General features: G+C 41.6%; 1 protein-coding gene across 14 annotated transcripts in view; it reads left to right on the forward strand.

Annotated features, from left to right (window-relative positions):
* The window catches only part of kcnma1a (potassium large conductance calcium-activated channel, subfamily M, alpha member 1a), a 486,207-nt gene that overhangs the window by 209,172 nt on the left and 251,576 nt on the right, over positions 1-25,459 (forward strand). For all 14 annotated transcript variants that reach the window (XM_055661691.1, XM_055661690.1, XM_055661680.1 and 11 more), the window contains one exon: positions 5,075-5,136. In XM_055661691.1, coding sequence (XP_055517666.1) covers positions 5,075-5,136 — 62 coding nt within the window. The remainder of the gene's footprint in view (positions 1-5,074; positions 5,137-25,459) is intronic.

The following is a 25,459-nucleotide window of genomic DNA, read 5'->3' on the forward strand; positions in this document are numbered from 1 at the left end:
GTGCCGACCAGCCACACATTAACACACCCACTAGGGACAATTTTTACATTTACCAAGCCAATTAACCTACAAACCTGTAGGTCTCTGGAGTGTGGGAGGAAACCGAAGATCTCGGAGAAAACCCACGCAGTTCACGGGGAGAACGTACAAACTCCGTACTGATAGCGCCCGTAGTCGTGATCGAACCTGGGTTATGCCACAATTTCTCATATTCCAAAGACAGTGTTTGATGCAGGCATATGTTAACATTTAAAATATTTTTAGCTGTTTGAAATAAATAAAGCTGCTATCTTTCGACAGCCTTAAGATGATATTTAACGTAGACTAATTGGACACCACTGTGGAAATAAACCTGTTAGAATCTTGCATGCATCTTTCTATAAAGAACAGCCATGCTGAAGAAATCTCCTCTGGTTTTGTGGTACTTTTCAAATCTTCAAGCCCTGTCAGTTTCTCTTAAATTCATGTTCATAAATGATAGGGGCAGAATTATGCCTTTTGGCCCAACAAGTCTACTCCACCATTCAGTCATGGCTGATCTATGTTTCCCTCTTAACCCCGTTCTGCTGGTTATTCTCCCCATAACTCCTGTTCAGGTTTGATACGAATCAAGTATCTATCAAAAAAATATCCGTTGACTTGGCTGTGAGGATACGAGCCACAACAATCCCAGAAAATAATCTCCGGCAGGGGATGTAATCCATCCCATTTTACGGGACATGCACGCAGTCCTTGTGACACCATCCAAAACTTGATTTACTTACAGTGAAGGCGTTCTGTCACAATTTAACTGTGAAGGTTATATATTGGTGCAGAAGGAGATCAACATGTCGGTCTGACTGTAAAACCAAATCCTTGGACCAAGTGAAGGTTATTTTACCAGGAGGTTGAGAGTTTGGCTCTTTCACTCTTTGTCTGCAATGACACTGTAATGAATTGTGATGGTCATCACTCAGGCCCAGTAGCTGACCAGCTGCCTACTTCCTAACGTGGGGAAAATAATGGAAGAAAAAAGTAATTTTGTGATCGGCACAGCAAATAACGAAGAACGAGTTAAATATAATTTGGGTTGGCCGAGAATTAATTCAGTTGCAGTTATGGGTGAGGGTGAGACTGTGTGTTGGAGGGCTCAAGGGTTTCTTTGTGATGATGGATGAGGTTTTTCAGTCTTCCCGACAGCATAAAGAGGGAAGCAGCTCTGAACTATATATAGTGCTGGGACTATTTACACCACATAATTTATGCTTTGAAAATCCAAATTTATGTTTTTAGAATCAGACAGTTTGCGAAAATGGGGCAGTTTGTGTGCAAGTGTTGTGTCGTTGTCACTGTATACCATCTGGTGTTTTTGTGGAGCAGTCTAAGTATTTATTTGCAGGCTCCTGACCCAACAGCTGGGGTGGTGGGTTCATCCTAATTTATCCATGTACCTGTCCAAGTGTCTTTTAAATGTTGTTGTCTAATCTGCCTCAACTACCTGCTCCAGCAGTCAATTCCAGTGAAATAACCCACATCTGCACCAATTTACCGGCGTTTCTCTTGAAGGTAACTCTGCACATTATATATAAGTCAAATCCCCCTCAAACGCATTTCTCCAGTGAAATAGCAAATTTAGTAAATTTCTCCTTGTGGCATAAAAGGCAAAATTATCTTTGTCGATGTATTGGGATCGCAAGGCTCTGTGGACATTTGTTGGAGGCACACACAAGTGGAGATGCTATTTAGCTTTGTGTAGCTGGGATTATACTCCACAGTGCGGAAGAGTGTAAAGGCCCTGTCCCACTTAGGCGATTTTTTTCGGGTTGCGGGGTGAGGCCTGTATGGTCGTGAGTCGTCTCCTCAAGTCGCGTAAAGAGTTGTAATCTTTTTCTGGTCGCCGGTGGATTTTGAAATGTTCAAAACGTTTTGGCGACTGTAGGCTTGACGTAGCTTGTCTTCTCCTGTCGTAGGTTCTCGCCAGGATGATGCAGCTTGTCGTCAGGGTGACGTTGGTTGTCGCCAGGTGGTTGTCGCCGGGTGCTGGCCGGTGAATTCCATTGGCGACTACCTACGTCAACCAGCGACAGGTACCGGCGACTGAATTGTCTTCAGTTGTTGCCGACAGGGTCGTTGCTTGTCGTAGCTAGTCGCGGGTGGACGCAGGTTGTCATAGGTGTGGTCGTAGGTGGACGTCCTAATGGGTCGCCAGTTATCGGTAGCTTGCCGTAGTTTGACGTCGACCAGGTGGCAGGTTGACGTAGACTTTGTCGTGGGGGGTGGGAGGTCCAGTCGCTGCTTTTTCAGTGACCTGCTACCACTGTGACAGTCGCCAAAAAAATCGCCTAAGTGGGACAGGCCCTTAATGGTCGATTTAGGGCAAATTGTCAAAACCTATTGTACTGTGTTAGACTGTGCAGGGACACCATTTCCACCAGCAGGGTCTGTGCTATCCAATTAGCACAAACAATAGCTAATTGGCAAAATATCCAGTTGGAGGGATCTCTTTTTTTTTAAAGCTGTTTGTTATCTTCTGAGATGCACGTTCTGAAAGAATGTTGGCAGCCAATTCAATAGCAGATTTCAAAAGGCAATTGGACATTGTAATTTTCAGGTCGGTGGGGAAGGTAACAAATTAGATCATTCATTCCAAGGGCTGCAGACACAATTGGTTTCACCGATTCAATGAATTAAAACACAAACACACAGAGGTGCTACCTGAAGAGAGAAGATAAGCTTAGCTTTCAGATTTGTCAGAATTAGGGAATCACAGCAGCACAGAAGCAACCCATCGGTCTATTGAACCCCTGCCAGAAGCTGTATGATTAAATAGGAAGGTATTGGACTGATGGTGATGCTTGACTGCATGTTTTAGCAAGTACTGCAGATGTTGGAAAAATTGAAGGTACACAAAAATGCTGGAGAAACTCAACGGGTGAGACAGCATTGATGGAGCGAAGGAATAGGTGACATTTCGGCTTGAGACCCTTCTTCTTGACTGCATGTTTGTAGGAGGAAATATAGAAAAGGAGTTTCATAACAGCATTAACAAGAAGGCAATGATAAAAAAAAACAAATGTGGGATAATGACAGAAAAAGTTATAATGGTGGAAAAAAGAAATATCAAAGCTATTAAATCAAGATTGTACATTCTCCCTGTGGCCGTGTGGGTTTTCTCTGGGTGCTCCAGTTTCCTCCCACATTTCAAAGACGTGAAGGTTTGTAGGTTAATTGGCTTCTGCAAATTACCCCGTGTGGCAGGGTATAATGCTAATGTATGAGTGATCTTGGTGTGGTCTTGGTGTGCCGAAGGGCCTGTTTATATGTAGTATTTTTAAACTCATTATTGAAGTTCTGTTTCTTACTGAAGTGGTACATTGGAACTGGAGCTTTTAACATGAGAATGTTGAATTTGAATATTGAATGATTAATGATCAGGGATAGATTTTTTTTTTTGTTTTATTATATTTAGCTCAGCTTGGTGATATTTTATTGGTCATTATCATTGGTCAACATCAGGTATTTTCATTTATTGAGAAATCTTTCGGGAAACTCATCAATGTTTGGATTCTCTTAGTAATCCTTTAAAACTGGTAATATCAATAAAGATGTCCATCATTCCCTGAGTTTTCATTAATCCACACTCTCGCGGTTTCTGAGTTACTCCATCAAATCGCCGGTTAACAGATTGGATCTTGCAAACCGCAAACAAATTAGATTTTTCAATAATGCTCTGATTTTAAAAGCTTCTACCGAAAACATAATGCATAGATGATATTGTAAAACAATTGCCTATACAGAGTTTAAATAGTGAGAATAAAGGCAGTTTGCAAGGTTGGGAGTATTTTCTTTATTAGTTAAAATCCAAAGAATTCAAGGCTAATTAATGAATTAAGTATTAGGAGAATAAAGTATTATTTGTCATAAATACACAAAGTAAGTTATGTTGGCAAATTACTGGAGCACTTTATATAAAGATTTCAAAGGTTTCAAAGGTCTTTTATTGTCACGTGTACCAATTAAGGTACAGTGATATGCGAATTACCATAAAAACATCCACCACAGCGGAATCCCCACTTTCCTCACTGTGATGGAAGGCAATAAAGTCCAACCTTCTTCCTCTTTATTCTCCCGCAGTCGAACCATCCGTTGAAGCTCCCGCAACAAGCGGTCAAATCCCCCGCGTCGGGGCGATCGAAGCTCCTGTGTCGGGGCGGTCAAACCTCTTGTGGTTGGAACTCTCGAAGTTGGTCTCATACCAGAGACCGTGAGGTCCACGATGTTAAAATCCACAGGCACCCGCAGTTGGAGCTCCGAGGTCGATTCCTGGCAAAGGGATTGTGAGCCCTGCAATGATAAATTAACTATTGATTGAAATTGAGTATTGATGGAGACAAGACACAGGAGACGATAGATGGATGGATAGATGGGTAGATGGATGGATAGATGGATATAGATGGATAGATGGATAGATGGATGGATAGATGGATGGATAGATGATAGATGGATAGATGGATGGATAGATAGATGGATGGATGGATGGATGGATGGATGGATGGATAGATGGATGGATAGATGGATAGATGGATGGATGGATGGATGGATGGATGGATGGATGGATGGATAGATGGATGGATAGGATGGATGGATGGATGGATGGATGGATGGATGGATGGATAGGATGGATAGATGGATAGATGGATGGATGGATGGATGGATGGATGGATGGATGGATGGATGGATAGATGGATGGATAGATGGATAGATGGATGGATGGATGGATAGATAGATAGATGGATAGATGGATAGATAGATGGATAGATAGATGGATTTGTTTTGCACAGGGTATGCAAAGAGTCGCCACGTATAGGGCGTTGAAAAAGCTACAAAGTATTCATTTCATGCTGGAATATGGAGTTACATTTCTGGAGGAACTCGGGCAGCATCTGTGGAGGAAAATGGACAGTCAACGTTTTGGGTTGTGACACTTCATTGGGATAGAGCCATCAGCATTTCTGCCTGATCGATCTTGTACATAACTTGCTTCTACTTTGAATACACGTGTCCTAACAAATATGCCTTTTTTTCTCTTTTTCAGGTGGTTTTGGTGTTTGCCCTCAGCATTGGTGCACTTGTAATATACTTCATAGATTCTTCAGAGTAAGTATCGCATTATATTCTAAATGAGCATTTACAAATGATCAATGTCAAAATTGCCAATTGCTACTTCTACACAGAATTTCTTTCAAAGGGTGAACTCACGAACTGATACCAATGTTTCCAACCTGTAAATTATTTTTCTTATCTTCTTTGAGATATTCAAACAATTGGAAAATAAGAAGTCCACAGTTTTGAGAATATTTTAAGGTATCTTCATGTTTGTTTGCTGGCTCCTCCGATATTTAGGATGCATTTGTTTCAGTTCGAAATGCGGTCCAAAGTTAACATGTATGTTTATTTTGTCTTGATTAGCCACCAGATGATTTATTCTTATTTATGTGCGTTTGCTTCAAGCAATAGCTGCTTGCATTGCTCGCAAATTCTCTGTAGCCCACAAATTAAATAAAAACGATTTGAATGCCAATGCATTGTTGATGTTCAAACTGCACCCACTTAAGATGATTGAGGGAGAAACAGCAGAAAGTAAGCAGAATTCTATTTTAAAATAGTGCATTGTGCAACTGAAGCTCAGGTGATTCAAAAGAAACTTAAAAATAAAATTTAAGATTGTAAAGTAGAATGTAGAGTATCCCAGACAGTGGTAATGATCTGATATTTTATTCACAGAGTGTTGGGTCAAATTGCCTCCATGTAAGATTGTACCATTCTTTGGATAGGGGGGCCCATTACTGGACCAAAATATTGAAAATACACCACAGGTCAGGCAGCGCCTTTGGAGAGGGGAGCAGTATCAATATTTAAAAACTGCATTCTTTCATTGGAACTGGAAGCCAGAGATTAGAAGCTTGTAGAACTGACTTAAAAAGATGGAGGTGATGGATATGTATTGAGTGGACAAATGGAAGTCCTGTGTTGGCACAGGAGTTACTCATCCAACTGTTGTCAATATTCATGGTTGGGATTGTTAGGACATTCAGGGAACATTCAGGACTGTGGAATCCTCTGCCTCAGTCTGTGGAATTCTCTGCCTCAAGAGGGCAGTGGAGGCTGGTTCTCTGGGTACATTCAAGAGAGAGCTAGACAGCGCTCTTAAAGCTAGCCATCAGGGGATATGGGGAGAAGGCAGGAATGGGGTACTGATTGGGGATGATCAGCCATTTACACATTGAATGGCTGTGCTGGCTCAAAGGCCAAATGGCCTACTCCTGCACCTATTGTTCATTGTCTATTGTCTATATGGATTAGGCAAGAGTTTGATGAGGCACATAGATGGGACAAAATAATGTGATGATGAATCTTTAGTAACTGATGAAGCATGTTACAGGAGCTCCAGAGTCTAGTCTGGTTATTATCATGTACTTCTGCGTGGTTAAATGATAAAATAGGATAATGGTGCAAGCAAAGAGGAGGGTGAGACTAGGACAATCAAAAAGCAAAGGGTGGTTTCAAAGGAGAATGGTTAAAAGGCAGGGGTATTGATTTTTCTGTTGATGTTTATATCGTGTTGGGAGGAGACAAAGACATAGCGTTTTCTTACATATGTCGATCAATTAAAGGAAACATCAGATCAAAGTTGCGTGGACTTGATCTTAACACTAAGCTGTGTTATGGTGAGTGCTTTAGTTTGTAAACTCTTTCAGAAAATGCTGTGAGACACAAATAATTTCATTGGCCATTTACATTTGACTCATGATGGACTGCTCCTTCAAGGGTCAGATAGGCTCGTTAGCAACAGTGCCTGATGGTTCCACACCTCAACCCAGGACAGTGAGGGCTTCCTCAAGCAGCCTCCAAATGTGTCACCAAGAAGGTGGTGACATTGAAAGTAACAAGTTGTATCAAATCTGTGCACCCAAACTCTGAAACAAGTACAATTGTTTCTGCATTGAGACATCTATTCAACTTGTAAACAGAATGATCTATTGATCTATCAGACTGAGAGGAGATCCATTGGAGGGTGGCACATTAAATTGTGCATTAAATATTTCAGTGCTTTCTTGGGATTTGCATACTTCAAGGGAAAAGGGAATACATATCCTGAATGTTACTGTTTTGAAAAACAGTTTCTTGGGAGTTAATCCTAACTGAGCATACTTCAACATTTGAAAAGGACTGCTCCTACATAGGCTCGTTAGCAACAGTGCCTGATGAATGTAAGTATGAGTTGAGGCTTCCTCAACACAAATGTTGTCAACGGGGTGACATTAATCCTAAACTGAGATAGTTGTCACGCTAATGTTAAAACAGAATGATCTCAAGTGACTGAGAGGGATTTGAGAGGTTAAATTGTGCATTAAATATTTCAGTGCTTTCTTGGGATTTGCATACTTCAAGGGAAAAGGGAATACATATCCTGAATGTTACTGTTTTGAAAACAGTAAGTCTCGGGACTTAATCCTACTCAACTGAGATAGTTGTCACGCTAATGTTACGATGATTCATGTTGGTGAGTGGGTTCGAGGTGAGAGGAGAGTTGCACAAATGTCATTGGTGGGACTTCATTTGATTTTCCCGTTACCCCCCCTGCACATAAATCCCCCACATCATTCATTCCCACTTGCTGAAGCAAAGGCAAAACATCCAAAGTAATTTCCTCATTGGCTGCTTTGCAGAGTTTTAGTGGAGGCTGGAAGGATGGCTGGAAAGCCGAGAGGGAACGTGGTGAGATTATTCTCCTCATGCTCCAATCCCGCAGCCATGCTACAAACTAACATTCTTTCCAAATGGAACCTGCCATCAAAATAACAATCTAACTCCAGCTCTTTTTCCCATTCATTTCTTTCATTTTAAATCATATTATTAGTTCATCAAGGTAAGATATGCATGCTCTTGATTTACTTTGCTAATTGTATAGCCACGTTTGCATTGCTGAGGACGTAGTGATTTTAGACACTAGAATGGAATAGATTTGCTGTTAGAATACAGATGCATGCAGTCCCTCACCCCCACTTCTGTTTGGACTATCTGACTGAATTTATTAGCACTGATGTACCTTCATTTAGTCCTTTCTGTTGTAAAACTTAGTGATTTCTTGATTTGAGAATGTTTTCTGTAGATAACAAGTAGCCATGCATGAATTGAACAGATGGATGCCATTTACTTTAGTTGAGTGGTTTAAACCTTTTGAAAGGATTTGTGTTCCTGAGCTGTAGAAGCACTCGGCACAACTTTGAAGAAACAGTATAAAAGCAAAACGCCACAGATGTTAAAAACATGAAATAAAAACAAAATGCCGGAAGTGCCAGGAACGTCAGTCGGTATCTGTGGGTTAATATTTTATTCACAGTTTAGGGGAAAGGACATTGATATGAACATTTGTCCTCTGATGCTGCCTTTTCTGTTTTTACTACAATTTTGTGGAGTTTTGGTACAGTGGTTTTCAGCAACGTTGAGCAAAGGATCATACGCAACGCAAACTGAGTACCACACCCATTGTCGTATTCCAGTAGAGTGGAGGGCAAAATTCTTCTGGCAAATACCTTGAAAGGACTTCCTGTCACCAACCACATCCTCCCACCATCTTTTCACCTGTTACCACAGATCTTCTGATAAGATACTGAAGCCATCTCTTATCAGTTCCTGTGTGCAATGTCTCTGTGTACAGATGTAGTTTTGCCAATAGTCTGAATGACTTGAGACCGGCAAACCAATTTCATAAATCATGGCTAACGTACAGTGAATATAACCTGAAAATATCTTATAATAATTTTCAGTGTAATGATCTGTTGCCTGATATATTTAACAGAGTAACAGATTGATAAAAACATGTTAATATTCTAATGTTATTTCCCCTCTCCCTCCCCACCAGTACATAATTTCTTAAGGCTTTGTCTTCAGCAAGATTTAATCCTTGACCAAGTGTATTATTTTATCTTTTAAATAGATCAATTGAGCATTAAGGTGAGAGGAGCTGAGGTCAGGTTTAGATTTATTATTGTCATGTGTACCAAGGTACAGTGAAAAGCTTTAAAAAAAAATTCAATTCCCTTCTGGAAAGCCCCCGTTGCTCCTGTTTCCATTGTGTTCCTGCCGCAGAGAGAGTGATGGGACTTCCAGTTCACCACCACTATCTGTGTGTGAAGAAAGTAAAAATAATCCTCAAAACCTCCATCCACAGCCCCCATGCCTTGGACATTGCTTCAAATCACTCGAAATTTACACATCAAAATTATCCTTCAGCATCACCAGCAACCTGTTCTATTTGGTGTCCAGTATTATCAAATTAGACAAATCTTCCTTGTTTATTAAATGCCCTGTAAGCTATGCAATTGCATAATATTGTCAGTCTGGTTAAGATATTATGTGAACATCAGTAATATGACCACTATCTCCTCCAATTCTGTTCCATGGACCATCTTTAGGCTGATATCATCCCTAGTTTTCTTACCAACTGCAGCAATGGTTCCTCCTACCTAGATAGCTACTTATGGGACTTATTCAATAACAATACCAGCACCTGGTATACATGATATATGTTAACCAGCATCTACCAGATGTAGGATGGACATAAAAAGCTGGAGTAACTCAGTGGGTCAGGCAGCATCTCTGGAGAAAAGGAATAGGTGACGTTTCAGGTTGAGACCCTCCTTACGTAACATGTGTCACATCCTGCAATCCTCCTTTTAGAAACATAGAAACATAGAAATTAGGTGCAGGAGTAGGCTATTCGGCCCTTCGAGCCTGCACCACCATTCAATATGATCATGGCTGATCATCCAACTCAGTATCCCGTACCTGCCTTCTCTCCATACCCCCTGATCCCCTTAGCCACAAGGGCCACATCTAACTCCCTCTTAAATATAGCATTTTCTATTATTGTCTGATCATTTGAGGAATTGAAATGGATCTCATGGCAGGGCTCCCGTGTGTTGTGAAGACACTCAGGTCATGCAGCATCTGTGGTGAGGGATAAATGGTTTTCAGGTCTACAATCTTTCATCGGAAGTAAGGGGGAAACTGGAGAATGGTGTAAACGGCAATGTCAGAATAATTACCCAAATCTCTTATTTGGAAAAATAAGGGATACAAGGAACTGCAGATGTTAGTTTACAAAAAAAAGACACAAAGTGCTGGAGTAATTCAGTGGGTCAGGCAGCATCTCCGGAGTGATTACTACAATTAGTTTGAAGAAGAGCCCTGACCCGAAACATTGTTTATCCATGTTCTCCAGAAATGCTGCCTGACCCACTGAGTTACTCCAGCACTTTGTGTTCTCGTCTTGGGGCCATTGGTTTTGTCTTTTTGCACTATTATTATTTGTTTGTTTTTGTGTGTGTTTGTGTATATATGTGTGTATAAGTGTTTGTATATGTGTATATATATATATAATATATATATATGTGTGTGTTTATGTGTTTGTGTGTGTGTGTATATATATATATATATATATATGAATATGTATATATATATGTATATATATATATATATATATATATGTGTGTATATTTGTTTATATTAATGATGTATATGTATATTTATATACATGTGTATTTATGGGAGTGTGTTTGTGTATATGTGTGGGTATATGTGTGTATATATGTATATATATATATGTATATATGTGTGAATATATGTATGTATATATATATGTGTGTGTATATATGTGTGTGTATATAGATACACACATACACACACACACACACACATGCACACACACACATATATATATACACACACACACACTGAATTTTTTTTCTTCTCGTTTATTATATTGTTTGCAGTGTACTATGTTTACATATTCTGTTGTGCTGCTGCAAGTAAGAATTCCATTGTTCTATCTGGGACATAGACCTTGGAAGATATAACATTACAATTCACTTTGACTGCGTGTTAAGTGTCCAACAAAGTTATTACTTCGTAAATGATCTGTCCCACACGTAGAGGAAAGCTATCGGGAGGGATTTGCATTAATAGGTTGGCTCCCCACTTCAGCCCTTATGGTCCACAGTAAAATGTGTCAAATTAAGATGGGATGGGATTTCATAGCAAACATCATTTGCTATGTCGCTCTTCCAGGTAGATGCTAAATGCATTTCGTTGTCTCTGTACTGTACACTGACAATGACAATTAAAATTGAATCTGAATCTGAATCTGAAGTATCAAAAACTGACTGCAACCTCAGCACACTTCTTGTAGAAAGCGGGGACATTTAGCATCTACCGGTCTGAACAATATTTTCCCAGCAAAACTGTGGTCTGCTGCATTCTGCATCTGCCCTCATTATCCCTGTCAGAAAATTAGAAATCCGTGTCTGTCCCACACGTAGAGGAAAGCTATCGGGAGGGATTTGCATTAATAGGTTGGCTCCCCACTTCAGCCCTTATGGTCCACAGTAAAATGTGTCAAATTAAGCTGGGATGGGATTTCAGTGAATGAGTAAGTAAGTTTCACGTTGTATATTATGGCAGCATTAAGAGGCGCTAAATTATAAACAATCATACTGCATAATATTTTTCACAATCGCTGTTATCTGTAAAAATCAGTCCATGATCATTTTGTACTGTCACATCTGCTGAAGTTGGAGTGATGCATTCAGATGTATGCTGCAGAAAGATGAGAATGGATTATCTGACTAAAGCCCCTGTCCCACGATGCGAGAATACTCAAGAGCTCTCCCGAGTTTTAAAAAAAAAATCAAACTCGTGGTACTTCATCACGAGTATTTTTTTACTCTTGGAAATTTTTTTCCCTGCAGACTGCAGACCTAAGACTTTTGCCTGCATCACAGTGAGGAGATGTTGGGTGGTGGATGTTAATATGTGTTTATTGTTGTTTTTTATTGTATGTATGACTGCTTAAGTTTTGTTCAGACTTCGGTCTGAATGACAAATAAAAGGCTATTCTATTCTATTTTCACACTGTTGAAAAAACTTCACGAGTTACCGCGTTCCCCGAGTACCTGCCGTTAGCATTACGAGCCGCTACGAGACATCCACGAGCTCCGACGTACCCGCTACGTACATTCTACGTACTTACCAGGAGTTTGATTTTTTTTTAAACTCGGGAGGGCTCTTGGGTAAACTCGCATCGTGGGACTGGGCCTTTTCTTTACTCACTTTATTCACACCTCCAATGTGGAATAAGCCTCAGGCTGTGCTGTTATAACATTTGCTTCCATCCAGTTTCCAGCGGCTGATATATTTCAGATCTCCATATAACACGCTTCAGTTTCCTCGCAGGAGTGTCTGGTTTATGTCGTTCATTACTAAGCCATTGTGTAAATCAATTGTTCGAAGAAACATTTTATCCACTTCACTGTGTGCGCAGGGGAAGCAGTTCTGCACATTAACAAAGGAAGATAGATTAAGGTCACTCCAATAAAACCAGGCTGCATGACAATGCGTAGAACATTAAATAACATCCAAAGGTTTAAAAGTTACAAGGGTAGAAGAGAATAGAAAAGGGGAGGAAGAGCATCACGATATTTCCACAAACTCCAGTCAGTGATGGGGCTGTGGGGAGTAGTTAATGGTTTCACTGATCTTTTGAAAAGCTGCAAGCTGCAAATAAGTACAATAATAGGGTCCTGAGAGCCGAGGCAGGACATCAACCTACCTTATCCACCATGCACTGGTGACCCCTGCACTTTGGGTGGTTGCATTCCCAAGAAACAGTTGGTGTCTCGATTTTCAGTAACGTGAAGCCACAGCCAAGAATGTGAGTCAAGAAAGGATTGTGTTTTATTCTTTGCATGATTGCTGTAAGACTTCTTCTTCTTCTTGCGTAATGGCATGCACAGCCTAAAGTTGTAGGACAACTTGTTCTATTTGATCGTATTTGATTGTGCACTCCAGGTTGATTGCATTTGCTGAAACAGGGCGGACCACGTGAAGGTTGCAATCTCACCACGCCGCTGTAAGACCAAATTGTGTTTTGTGTCCTTGGGTAGTGATTTGTGAATTTTCTCACGGTAAATTTCTGTTTCCATAACACTGGGGGTTACCTATTTAACACCATCTACCAACACTTGATCTAAAGCCTTCGATGACTTGATGGTTCAATTGTGAATCCAGATACTTAAATGTTGTGAGAGTCACAGCCTCCATCTCTCTCTCAGACAGTGTGTCCCAAAGTCCGATCTCTCTCTGCATGGAAAGAAATTCTTCCTCATATACCATCTAAATTTCTTACTCCTTTCCATAAGACCATTAGACATTGGAGTAGAATTAAGGCCCTGTCCCACGTAAGAGGTAATTCAAGAGTTCTCCCGAGTTCTCCCCCTGATTTGAGCTTGTGTAATGTACATAGTGGGTACGCAGGAGCTCGTGGATGTCACTTAGCGACTCGTACTTGTGTCTTTTTCAGTATTCAGTGACACCTGCAGTTGTTTGAATATTACTTCCAGCCATAAACAACCACACTGACAAGGGTTACCTTGCAATTCTTTCCATTTAGCAATTAACAGTGTGAGTCACTTAAGTGTTGGGAGGAATGGTCTGTCATATAACCAATTATATGTATGAGTCACTTACAATGTCACATTGAATAAATGCTAGGAATACAGTTAACCAGAATACTCTCAGTTTGCAGCAATCCCGTTTTCAGCAGAGAAGCTTTTTCAGGCACCCAAGTTTGCTTTTCCAGCAGATTACCATATATAATTCGAGCCAAAAGTGTATCGTTTGAAAATTCCACCCCATGGGAAATTCAATCTTTGCGACCCAGGCTTGGTCCTGGCCTCGGGTGCTGTCTGTGTGGAGTTTGCACATTCTCCCTGTGACAGTGTGGCTTTCTTCTGGGTGTGCCGGTTTGCTCCCATATCCCAAAGATGTGTGGGTTTGTAGGTTAATTAGCCACCGTAAAATTGCCTCTATTGTTTAAGAAGAGGATGAGAAAGAGGGATAACACAGAACTACTATGAGCGGCTGATTGATATTTGGTGTGGGCTGAAGGGCCTGTTTTCATGCTGATTCGCTAAAATAAAATAAAAATAACTATAGGAAGGCACCAGTTGAAGTTGAATTTCTTGTGTTCCGCTTCTCCAGTGGATCACTTCTTTATCACTTGACTTCAATATTTATTAAGTTGAAATAAAACATTTGGTGAATGTAATGATAAAGGGGATGAATTCTATCAGGGTATAAGACCACCATATCTCACAAGCCTGCTCCAGCGTTCAATAAAATAATAGCTAATCCAACCCAGGCCTCAACCCCTCCTCTGGAACATTCCTCAGCCCTCAAAGCTTGATCTTTTAATTTTCCCCCCATCATTTGGGGGGGGCCAAGGTGGTGCAACGGTAGAGTTGCTGCCACTCAGCGCTTGGAGACCCGGGTATGATCCCGACTACGGGCGCTCTCTGTATGGTTTGTACATTCTCCCCGTAACTGCGTGGGTTTTCTCCGAGAACTTCGGTTTCCTCCCACACTCCAAAGACGTACAGCTATGAAGGTTAATTGACTTGGTGTATGTGTAAATTGTCCCTAATGTGTGTAGGATAGTGTTAATGTGCGGAGATTGCTGGTCTCGGTGGACTCGGTGGGCCAAAGGGCCTGTTTCTGCGCTGTATCTCTAAAATAAAAAAATAAAAACGATTTTCACTTTAAATATGGGATAGAAAATTCCAGGCAGTAAAGAAATGCCTATGTACCAGCATTAAAAATAGCCAGCCCCTTGTCTTAAAACCATGTTCTCCTGAGAGAAAACATCTTGACATCTACCCTGTCCCACCTGCTTTGGAGTTTATAGGTTTCGATAAGATTTCCTGACCCGCTGACTTGCTCCAGCACTCGGTTTTTACTCAAGATTCCAGCATCTGCCGTTCCTTGTATCTCAATAAGATGAGCACCTCATTCCTCTCCAATAACAGCACCACTGTATCCTCTCTGTGTCTTCCACACAATCTCTGTATATAAAATGAGAGGCACAGATAGGGTAGAGAGCCAGAACCTTTTTCCCAAAATAGAAACAACAAATACTGGAGTTTTAAGGTGTGGAGGGAAAGGTTTACAGGAAATGCACGGGGCAAGATTTTCTGCATACTTGGTGAGTGCTTGGAACGAGCTTCCAGTTGATGCAGATCCATTGGTGGCATTTAAGAGACTTTTAGATAGGCTCGTGCATATGCACTGTATGGAGGGATTTGAACCATGTGCAGGCAGTTAAGTGTCTTGGCATCAGTAAAGATATTGTTGGCCAAAGATTCTTGGACAGTGTGTAGGCCTGGACTGAAAGCACCAGGTCATTGTAGTGTGAGTCCACTTAGAGTCATAGGGTGATACGGTGTGGAAGCAGGCCCAACTTGCCCACACTGGCCAACATGTCCCAGCTACACTAGTCTCACCTGCAAGCACTTGGTCCATATCCCTCCAAACCTGTCCTATCCATGTGCCTGTCTAACTGCTTCTTAAATGTTGGGATAGTCCCTGACTCAACTACCTCCTCTGGCAGCTTGTTCCATACATCCACCACCCTTTGTGCAAAAAAGTTACCCCTTAGATTCCTACTACATTTTCCCCTTCACCTTAAACCTACTGCATGTCCCCTGGTCCTTGATTCACCTACTCTGGGCAAGAGACTCTGTGCATCTACCCGATTTATTCATCTCATGATCCTATACACCTCTATAAGATCAACCCTCCATCCTTCTGCGCTCCATGGAATAGAGTCCCAGCGTACTCAACCTCTGCCAATAGCTCAGACCCTCTAGTCCTGGCAACATCCTTGCACTTCCTCAGTTTAAGATCCCCCATTAGTGGACGGGGTGTGATCAAGAGTAGAGACCTTGGTGCTTCCCTCCTCCATGGCTAGTTTTACCGGAGATAATTTGGAGAACTCCTCCCTCGCATTCCCTCTGCCCTGCAACTGAGCCTGTAGTTGGAGGGCAGGGAGCAGAGCTGACTCAGGTAGATGGGCTGCCAAGTTACTGACTCACTCTGTTGAAACCATGGTGACTGCTTCAGCCAGTGATGCATCAGCCAATGGCTCAGATTTGTTGTTTTTAGCATCTGAGATATGCATTTGATAAAACTATTTGGCTCACGTGTGTGGTCTTTCATTCATTCCACCGGTTGGGGGATTTCCTTTGTGTGTGTGTGTGTGTGTCTGTGCCAAATGAACATCCCACAGCCGTGTTCCAACGGCTTCCACTGGCTGTGGGCCCCACTCATCCCTGACTCTGCAGTTGTGTGTTCACAAATAGCAGAGACTACTGCTCCCACTGGGGCTCCTGCACCTGCCATCATTGGCTCATGCTCAACTCTCCGACCTCCCATGGCATTTGGTTTCTCATCGGACTTCCTCACTTTTGTTGATTGCCTCAGAGCCCAGCCATATTGGGCCTCCCTCTCTATCCATACCAGTCTTAGTACCTTTACCCACCATTGTCCCAAGCATAAATTCATCTATCCTCTACATGTCAAGTGGTAAATGACGTCTGAACCTCAGGTGACGCAGCAGTAGAGTTGCTGCCTTACAGCGCCAGAGACGCCGGTTCGATCCTGACTATGGGTGCTGTATGTATGGAGTTTACACGTTCCCTCTGCGACAGAGTGGGTTTCCTCCGGGTGCTCAAGTTTCCTACCCCATCCCAAAGACGTGCAGGTTTGTAGGTTAATTGGCCCCTGTAAATTGTTCCTAGTGTATAGGATCGAACTAGTGTTCAGGTGATCGCTAATCGGTAATGGACTCGGAGGGCCAAAGGCTCCCTTTCTTTATTGTATTTCTAAAAGTAAAACAAAGCTAAATGGACCCTCTTAGGTGTCAAGGTCCAAATGACCTCTAAACTTCAGACTCTCATATTATCCCTTCTCTCTTTCCCCGTTGTGCCTGGGACAGACTTCTTTTAACCTTCGCCATGGTCACTGTAACCTAATGTTATGCCAATCATACTCCTCCAATTCTCCTTCCCTGTATTTTCTACTTGGAGGTCCATTGACCTGTGAACATGGCTCTACTCATTGGCTCATTAACCACAATTACACTGACGTTATGTCTTGACGCAAGCACTGCTTGTGAGTGATGACGATGTAGTACTCACTGTTCTTGTGGCTGATATCTCCACTGCTGCTTCTACTCCAGGTGAATCAACCTCACCTTACTGGCTTCCCTCTCTCCTCTGAGCACTACCTGCGCCACTACTCAAATCCTTCTTTTTGCCACCCTTCAAGCCGTGGCTCTTGTAACTGAGTGAGATGCCATCACCATTTTGGCCAACCTCCACACTGAGTGACCTGCCATAAACAAGGATTCCAAGTTCCCTCTGATCTTGCTTTCCTTGACCTTCCTACTGTAATGTATAGTACACTGGACCTGGGATAATGCTTGAATGTTGATAGACTGTCCTCAAAATAACATAATACAGAACCCAGGAATATATTGTACAGATGATCCATGGTTATGAATACCTGACTTATGGAAACGTTTAGGAGATGGGCTGGCTGCACGCAGGTGGATTTTCTGAGGCTGCACACACGCATCTTGTGCAGAGTTGGAACAGTATCCTTCTCTCCCCCACTCACGCTCCTGAGCCTTAACAATCACAGGCTTGACGGAGCAGGGTTTTGATCACAAGGTGCCTTAAGGTAGGTACTAGTCCAAGAAACTGCCATTTTTTTTGTTGCAGTTACCCTTGTTTTATGTAGAAGACAGATTCAGAGTTTTTTATTTTTTGTGATGTTCATTATATATCCACAGAAGTGGATAGTATCACAATGTTTAAGAAACATTTAGACAGATACATGGATAGGACGCGTTTAGAGAGATAAGGGGCAAACGTAGGCAGGTGGGACTAATGTAGAAGGGACATGTTGGCCGGTGTGGGTGAGTTGGGTCGAAGGGTCTGTTTCCATGCTGTAAGACTAAAGTGAGCTAGGAGGATGCATACAACATTTATTTTTTCATGTAGTGAGGGAGTTCTCTCCAGAGATGCTGCCTGTCCCGCTGAGTTACATCAGCATTTTGTGTCTTATCTTGAGGTAGACACAAAATGCTGGTGTAACTCAGCGGGACAGACAGCATCTCTTGAGAGAAGGAATGGGTGACGTTTCAGGTCGAGACCCTCCTTCATGTCTCGACCCGAAACATCACCCGTTCCTTCTCTCCAGAGATGCTGCCTGTCCCGCTGAGTTACTCCAGCAATTTGTGTCTATCTTTGGTTTAAACCAGCATCTGCAGTTCCTTCCTACACATAGCAAAAACAGAAATGTTTCTTTCACCATGGCTCTGCTTTTGTATCATTTTGTTTGTTTTTTTGACACTAATTGTATGTAATGAATGATCTTAATTTTCTTGAGTTGCCCCTGATTCTGTGACTACAGTAATTGAAGTGTAATTTTTACAAATTGCACATATCTTAAATGGAACCGGGAAACAGATCAGCATCATCTGAAAACAAATATTACTATGAAATCAGCTGGGAGTAGCATGTGAAGTAAACAAGTATTTTTGTGTCTTGTATAGCAGATTGAGTGAGTGATGAGCTATCGGCCCTCCAAACCTTTATGTTTCATTAAACTGAGGGATGAAGATAAATTGCTAGGAGCATCTTCTCTGTATAATTTACTAAAGTCCAGCTGGAAAAAGGCTGTTGAATGATATTCAGTGTTCAGTGAGGAAAGCATAGATCGAGGCACTGCTAAGTGGTGATGACAAAGTAAAAAGCTGATGCTCCTAAACTGGCTCATTTGAGACCAAAAATATACAATAAAGAGCATTAATTAGCATTCGCACACATTATTTATACTGCACTGTGAGGTAAATGAAACAGCAGTGCTTTCAAAATGAGAACAACATATTAAGTGTTATTTCTCACAATGTTGAGACTGCTGGCAAGTGCTGTTATCCTTCACAATGAGTCTAGCAATTAAATCAGCCAATGATCTTAGGAACCTTGGTTCCACCACCCAGGGATCTCCATTGAGATCTCAACCTTTGGTTTATACGCAAAGGTTACAAGTTAAAGCCAGTCAGCCACTTCAGGTTGATGTAAACTCAATTGAATACGGCTGAATTGGCCACAAAATGGTCATCGGCAAGAGCAACACACTCCCCAACCCAATGCGCGGAGACAACTTCACCTGTGGAAGCTGTGGGAAGGGCTACCTGTCAAGGATAGACCAAGTCAGCCACTGCAGGAAATGCAACCACAGATGATAGCAGGCACTATCGCAACATTTAAGAAACATTTGGACAGGTACATGGATAGGACGGGTTTTGAGGGATATGGGGCAAATGCAGGCAGGTGCAACTAGTCTTGATGGGACATGTTGGTCGGTGTGTAAATGTTGGGCTGAAGGGCCTGTTTCCATGCTGTATGAATCTATGGTCTCCATTTCAAGGAGAACTGCCCTAGTTTCTCCAATCTATTCATATAACTCAGCCACAGGGATCAATGTCTGATCGATGTATGATTCTATGTTCTCTATGACTCTCTGAAACATTCCCCTCTGTAAACAGGACAATGTCAAAGCCACATCATCATCTCTCGTAAATGGATGGATGCTGACAGACACATTGTTGATGAGGTCATAAATATGTTGAATTTATATTGCATCCAAAGTATGAAAGATATGATCACTTATTATTTTTAAATTTGATGTTCTGCGGCCAATGTATTGACAAACCCACCATCCCTTACTGTAATTCAATAGGATGCAAGAAATCCACAGTCTCACTTTAGCTAAAGCCCTTGTAACAAATCTCGGACCATCCAATGAAACAAATGGTCCCTCTTCAATGCAAGACGACTCGGGGTTAGATATTGTCTTTCTGATGGTTGCTGAGTCACCACCTAAGGAAAAGGAGCAGGAGTCTGTCTACCCCACCATTCCAGAAGATCACAGCTCATCTGGCTTCATCTCCTCCTTCCTGCTTGACCACCAACTTCTGATCCTCCATTTCCATCACCGCCATCAGTTGCTCACTCATGGCGACAGCTTCTGCTAACAAGTGTGTCTGCGTACTGAAGTTTGCGAACAATTTAATTTATCTTCCCATGAATAATGGATGTTGTACTGAAATTCATCACTTCACGTAGGATCTTAAATATTTATTGAAATGTTTGATTGATATTTCTGGTCCTGGATAGACCAGGCATAACTGGGGCTATTAATTACTTGTCTGTGGCATTTGCTTTGGAATATGATTGGTTTGAGTCATTGTCGGCCAATATTGTCGGATGATGAGTAAACACAACACCATCAACTTGTGTTTAGATAGCACCTTTAACTCAATCAAAGCCCTCCCTAGATACATCGCAAGAGTATTCTCCAACAAAACCTTATGCTGAGCCACAGAAGGTAATGATAGTCAATGAACAAAACTCCTGGTCACAGTCAGAAGGGTCTCGACACGAAACGTCACCCATTCCTTCGCTCCTGAGATGCTGCCTGTCCCGCTGAGTTACCCCAGCATTTTGTGTCCAACTCCTGGTCACAAAGATGGGTTTTAAAGTGCATCTCCAAGAGAGGAGAGAGTGGAGTTTAGGCTGGGAGTGTCAGAGTATTGGACCCAAGGTTTTCTTTATTTCATTTTTGGTTTTAGGGATACAGCATGGAAACAGCCCCTTCTGCCCACCGAGACCACACTAGTCCTATCCTACGCACTAGGGACAATTTTACAGAAGCCAATTAACCTGTAAACATGCATACCTTTGGAATGTGGGGGAAACCAGAGCACCTTGAGCAAACCCACGCGGTCAAAGGGAGAACGTGCAATCTCTGTACCCGTAGTCAGGATTGAACCCGGGTTTCTGGCGCTGAAAGGCAGCAACTCTACCGCTGCGCCACCGTGCCACCTCACAATTTTGTTTTTGTGTATTGTTCATATTGTCTTTGGCTCCAGCGCCAGATTTAGAAAAAAAATATTTCACTTTTTCCAAGATGCAGCTCATGTTTTCATGCTTGCCAAACTGCCCATAATGTTGAAAGCCATTGTTATTTAGATTGTAGCAACTTTCCAATCTTATCAAAGCATCCTCTCGTTTCCAAAAATGTTCCTCCCAATTTAAGATTGACAATTAAAAAACCACATTGTGCTGGAGTAATAGTGAGCCTCAAATGTAAGGCAGGAAAATTAGTTATGGGTCAGGATTCACGAGTATGTTACCATAACTGGAAGGCTTGAGTTGCAAGGGCAGCCTGGGTAGTTAACACTGACGTGTAGGATGTTGTGGTCGAGGGGAGAACTTTGAGAGCTATATTAAACCATAAGGGAGAATAACTAAGATGGTTCATCAGTCTTTTTTCCCAGGACAGGAGAGTCTAAATCCAGCATTTAAGGGAAGAGTTGAAAGATTTAAAGGCAATTTGAGGGGCAGGTTTTTCTACAGAGATTGGTGGATATATGGAATGTGCTATCAGAGGAAGCTGTGGAAGTGGTCACTATTGTATTGCTTGCATGCCATTTGGGCAGGATAGAAAGGTCTAGAGGGATATGGGCCAAAATGCAGGAAGCTGAGACTAGTTCAGATAAAAATCTAGGTTGGTAAGCATAGGTTGGGCCGAATGGCCAGTTTATATGCTGTAACATTCTATGCCTCTTTGGGGATTACTGGAGTGGAGCTGACGGTTACTTGATTTCCCTTCGGACATTTTTACTCAAAAGTCGTAAAGCTATGACTCATTTTCTGGTGAAGTATTTGAACCAGCTATCATGCCCTGTTTGCCCTGAATAACAATGAAATTAAGGTTCATAGGAGAGTTCAGATTCACATCCACATTAAAAAAGCAAGTGTCTAAATCGTTTAAATCTTTCCGCCTGTGAGATTTCTCCAAACCCTCTAAAGAGCTCTATCTAACTCTCTCTTGAAAGCATCCAGAGAATTAGCCTCCACTGCCCTATGTGGCAGAGAATTCCACAGATTCACAACTCTCTGGGTGAAAAAGTTTTTCCTCATCTCCGTTCTAAATGGCCAACCCCTTATTCTTCAACTGTGGCCCATGGTTTTAAATTCCCCCAACATCGGCAACTCGGGAGTCTATCTGTTGGTGATCAGGGAGCAGTCTTTTCCCTGCCTCACTAGGTAACTTGGGTAGTGTGTGAGGTTCAACCTCAACTCAGAGAGGTTGTCAACTCTTTCCTTCAACGGTGAAACACCATTACGAGCCATTTTGTCTGATCCATGAGTGCCTCTTCCATGAAGTTCTTTGAAAGAAGAGAAACATTTACGTCATCAGCAACTAATCAGACACAATAGCTCCTTTCCTATTCTTAGATAAATGATCTATTTCAGATCTGTAGACACAAAGAACTGCAAGTGCTGATTTACAAAAAAAAAGACATAGAGTGCTGGAGTTACTCATCGGGTCAGGCAGCATCTCTGGAGAAAATGGATAGGCGATGTTTCAGCTCAGAACACTTTGTAAGCACAAACCCACACATCTACAGGTGATGACTTTGTCCACAAACTTCATCTATCAATGTTAATTATTACTGTAATAAAACTGAACTGCAGATGCTGGTTTATACCAATGATGGGCACAAAGTGCTGGAGTAACTCAGCGGGCCAGGCAGCATCTCTGGAGGAAAAAGGATAGGTGGCGCTTTAAGGTCAGGACTCTTAGCCTGAAGGAGAGTCCCGACGCAAAACATCACTTTTCCATTTTCTCCAGAGATGCTCCCTAACCTGTGTAGCTACTCCAGCATCTTGTTCAGGAAGGAACTGCAGATGATGGTTTATATTGAAGATAGACACAAAATGTTGGAGTAACTCAGCGGGACAGGCAGCATCTTTGGAGAGAAGGTATGGGTGTGGTTCTTCAGACTGCTGTCAGGGGGAGGGGGAGATACATAGATAAGGAAGTGTAAGGTGTGAAAATAGGAAAAGGGAATGGAGATCACGCAAAATGTAGAATAGATCATTGTGAGATGGGAGAAGGTAACAATAAAACAAACAGAGATAAAGTCTTAATTATAAATGTAATTGGAATGATTTACTCCTCATGGCAGAACATTTACTCCACAAATATTGTTCCTCTCACATAGACAGAAGGACAGGTGACAAGGAACGCTTACAGATATTACAGCTTTGTGCAAATTTACAGTTCAAATACAGGATGAACAAGATTGTACTTAGCAAAGACTCTGGAGCAACAACTATCAGTGTGATGGGAAATCAAATTTGCATGAGTGATGACAAAAATGGCAGGTTGAATGAACTAGCGATGACTATTTTATACATGGCACTTAGAAAGTTATCACTGATTATCTTGCTGTCTGCCTTATGAAATTCAGTCATGCAAATAAACATTTTATGTGAAGTACATTATGCATTCATTATTGAATATCTGTGACTTTGCACATTCATGTAGACTGCAAAATGTTATAATTGTTTGAGGAGTTATTAGACTCCAAAGATAGAAACATAGAAACATAGAAAATAGGTGCAGGAGTAGGCCATTCGGCCCTTCGAGCCTGCACCGCCATTCAATATGATGATGGCTGATCATACAACTCAGTATCTTGTACCTGCCTTCTCTCCATACCCCCTGATCCCTTTAACCACAAGGGCCACATCTAACTCCCACAAATATAGCCAATGATCTGGCCTCAACTACCTTCTGTGGCAGAGAATTCCACAGATTCACCACTCTCTGTGTGAAAATTTTTTTTCTCATGTCGGTCCTAAAAGATTTCCCCCTTATCCTTAAACTGTGACCCCTTGTTCTGGACTTCCCCAACATCGGAAACAATCTTCCTGCATCTAGCCTGAAGAATTTTGTAAGTTTCTATAAGATCCCCCCTCAATCTTCTAAATTCTAGCGAGATTTGTTACAGGAGCAAGTAACATGGTCTCGACTGTTTGCACTCTATCCAGGGTTTGTCATGAAGGTCTTTTGTTGTGGTCGATGCTCCTATTAATGTAGACTACGCAGAATCTTGGCTGTTGTGTCCATGATCTCAAATTAATTTAATAATCCTAAAATCATGGGATCTATTTTGGGTAGGAAGGAACTATAGATGCAGGTTTACACCAAAGATATGCTGGAGTAACTCAGCAGGTCAGGTTTGGAGAAAAGGAATAGTTGGCGTTTTGGGTTGAGACCCTTCTTCAGACTGAGAGTCAGGGGGCTCTGTACTCTGAGTCTGAAGAAGGGTTTTGACCCAAATTGTCACCTTTTCCTTTTCTCCAGAGATGCTGCCTGACCTCCAGATGCTGCCAGAGATTCAATTCAATTCAATTCAACTTTGTCATTGCACAGATACAAGTATAGGTACAACGAAATGCAGTTTAGCATCTGTCCATAGTCATAGTGCAAGATAGGAATTTAAAAAAAAATACAGAACAAGCATACATTAGAGTGAGAAGAGTACTGGTTAACAATGTGGATGGAGAGACCAAAGATATCTAGCGACCGGACTCCGAGTTCAGCAATGTAAGTGTGTTGTTGAAAAAGCTGCCTGAAAAAGGGTTTCGGCCCGAAACGTTGCCTATTTCCTTCGCTCCATAGATGCTGCTGCACCCGCTGAGTTTCTCCAGCTTTTTTGTGTACTTTTGATTTTCCAGCATCTGCAGTTCCTTCTTGAAAACTGCTGAGTTACTCCAGCTTTTTGTGTCCATCTTCAATCTATTTTGGGGATTTCCTCCCATTTTTCTTTCCCGATATATTTTCTAGGGTTACTATGCTTACGAGAAAATGCTCAGCGGGTTGGGCATTCTCTGTATGGAAGGAAATGGAGCTCACATTCAGGATCAGTTTGTCCTGATTAATAAACAAAGTGAACTGAATAAAGATAATCGACCTATAACTCTTGTTTCACACTCCATGCAGAGAAATACCCATTTTTGTTGTTTCAGCTGTGGCTTTCCATCCCATTTTTTATTTATTTTAGTTTAGTTTTACATAAAATTTCCTGCGGAACAAGTGTGTTGTTGTACACCAGTAACAATTAGTAGATTGTTTTAAATGGCAGAGTCAATGGAATTCTAAAATTATTTTTATCTGTGGTGTAAACCACCAAAATTATTGCATTGTTCGTGTGGGGAGAAAGAATGAGCTTAAATTATTTTGAATGTGTTTAATGTGGTTTCTCTTTGGATTAATATTGTGTCACGAAACGGATTCAAAATGTTTCCAATTTTCTAAATGCAAATTATTTTTGCCGTTAAGGTCAATGCAAATTAATTCTTAGGATCTTGAGCCTTGTGTAATGGTCAGTGTGGGACAAAACTAAACATTGCCACTCCAGAATGATGCTGCCTGAAAGTGTTTTAACTTCTGAATGCATTGAGCAACATAAGAAGTACTTGTTACGGTACAGTTCAAGCTGAGGAATCTTTCACACAAAGTTTGAACCTCAAAATACTGCAGACGCTAAAAATCTGAAATAAAAATGGAAACATGGGAATGCCTTGCAGGTCGGCCTGCATCAGTGGAAGAAGTGGCAGAGTTAACTTTTTGGGTCTAGTTGAAAAGTTAACTC

This window comes from Leucoraja erinacea, chromosome 34, assembly GCF_028641065.1.
Source record: "Leucoraja erinacea ecotype New England chromosome 34, Leri_hhj_1, whole genome shotgun sequence".
Lineage (NCBI taxonomy): Eukaryota > Metazoa > Chordata > Chondrichthyes > Rajiformes > Rajidae > Leucoraja > Leucoraja erinaceus.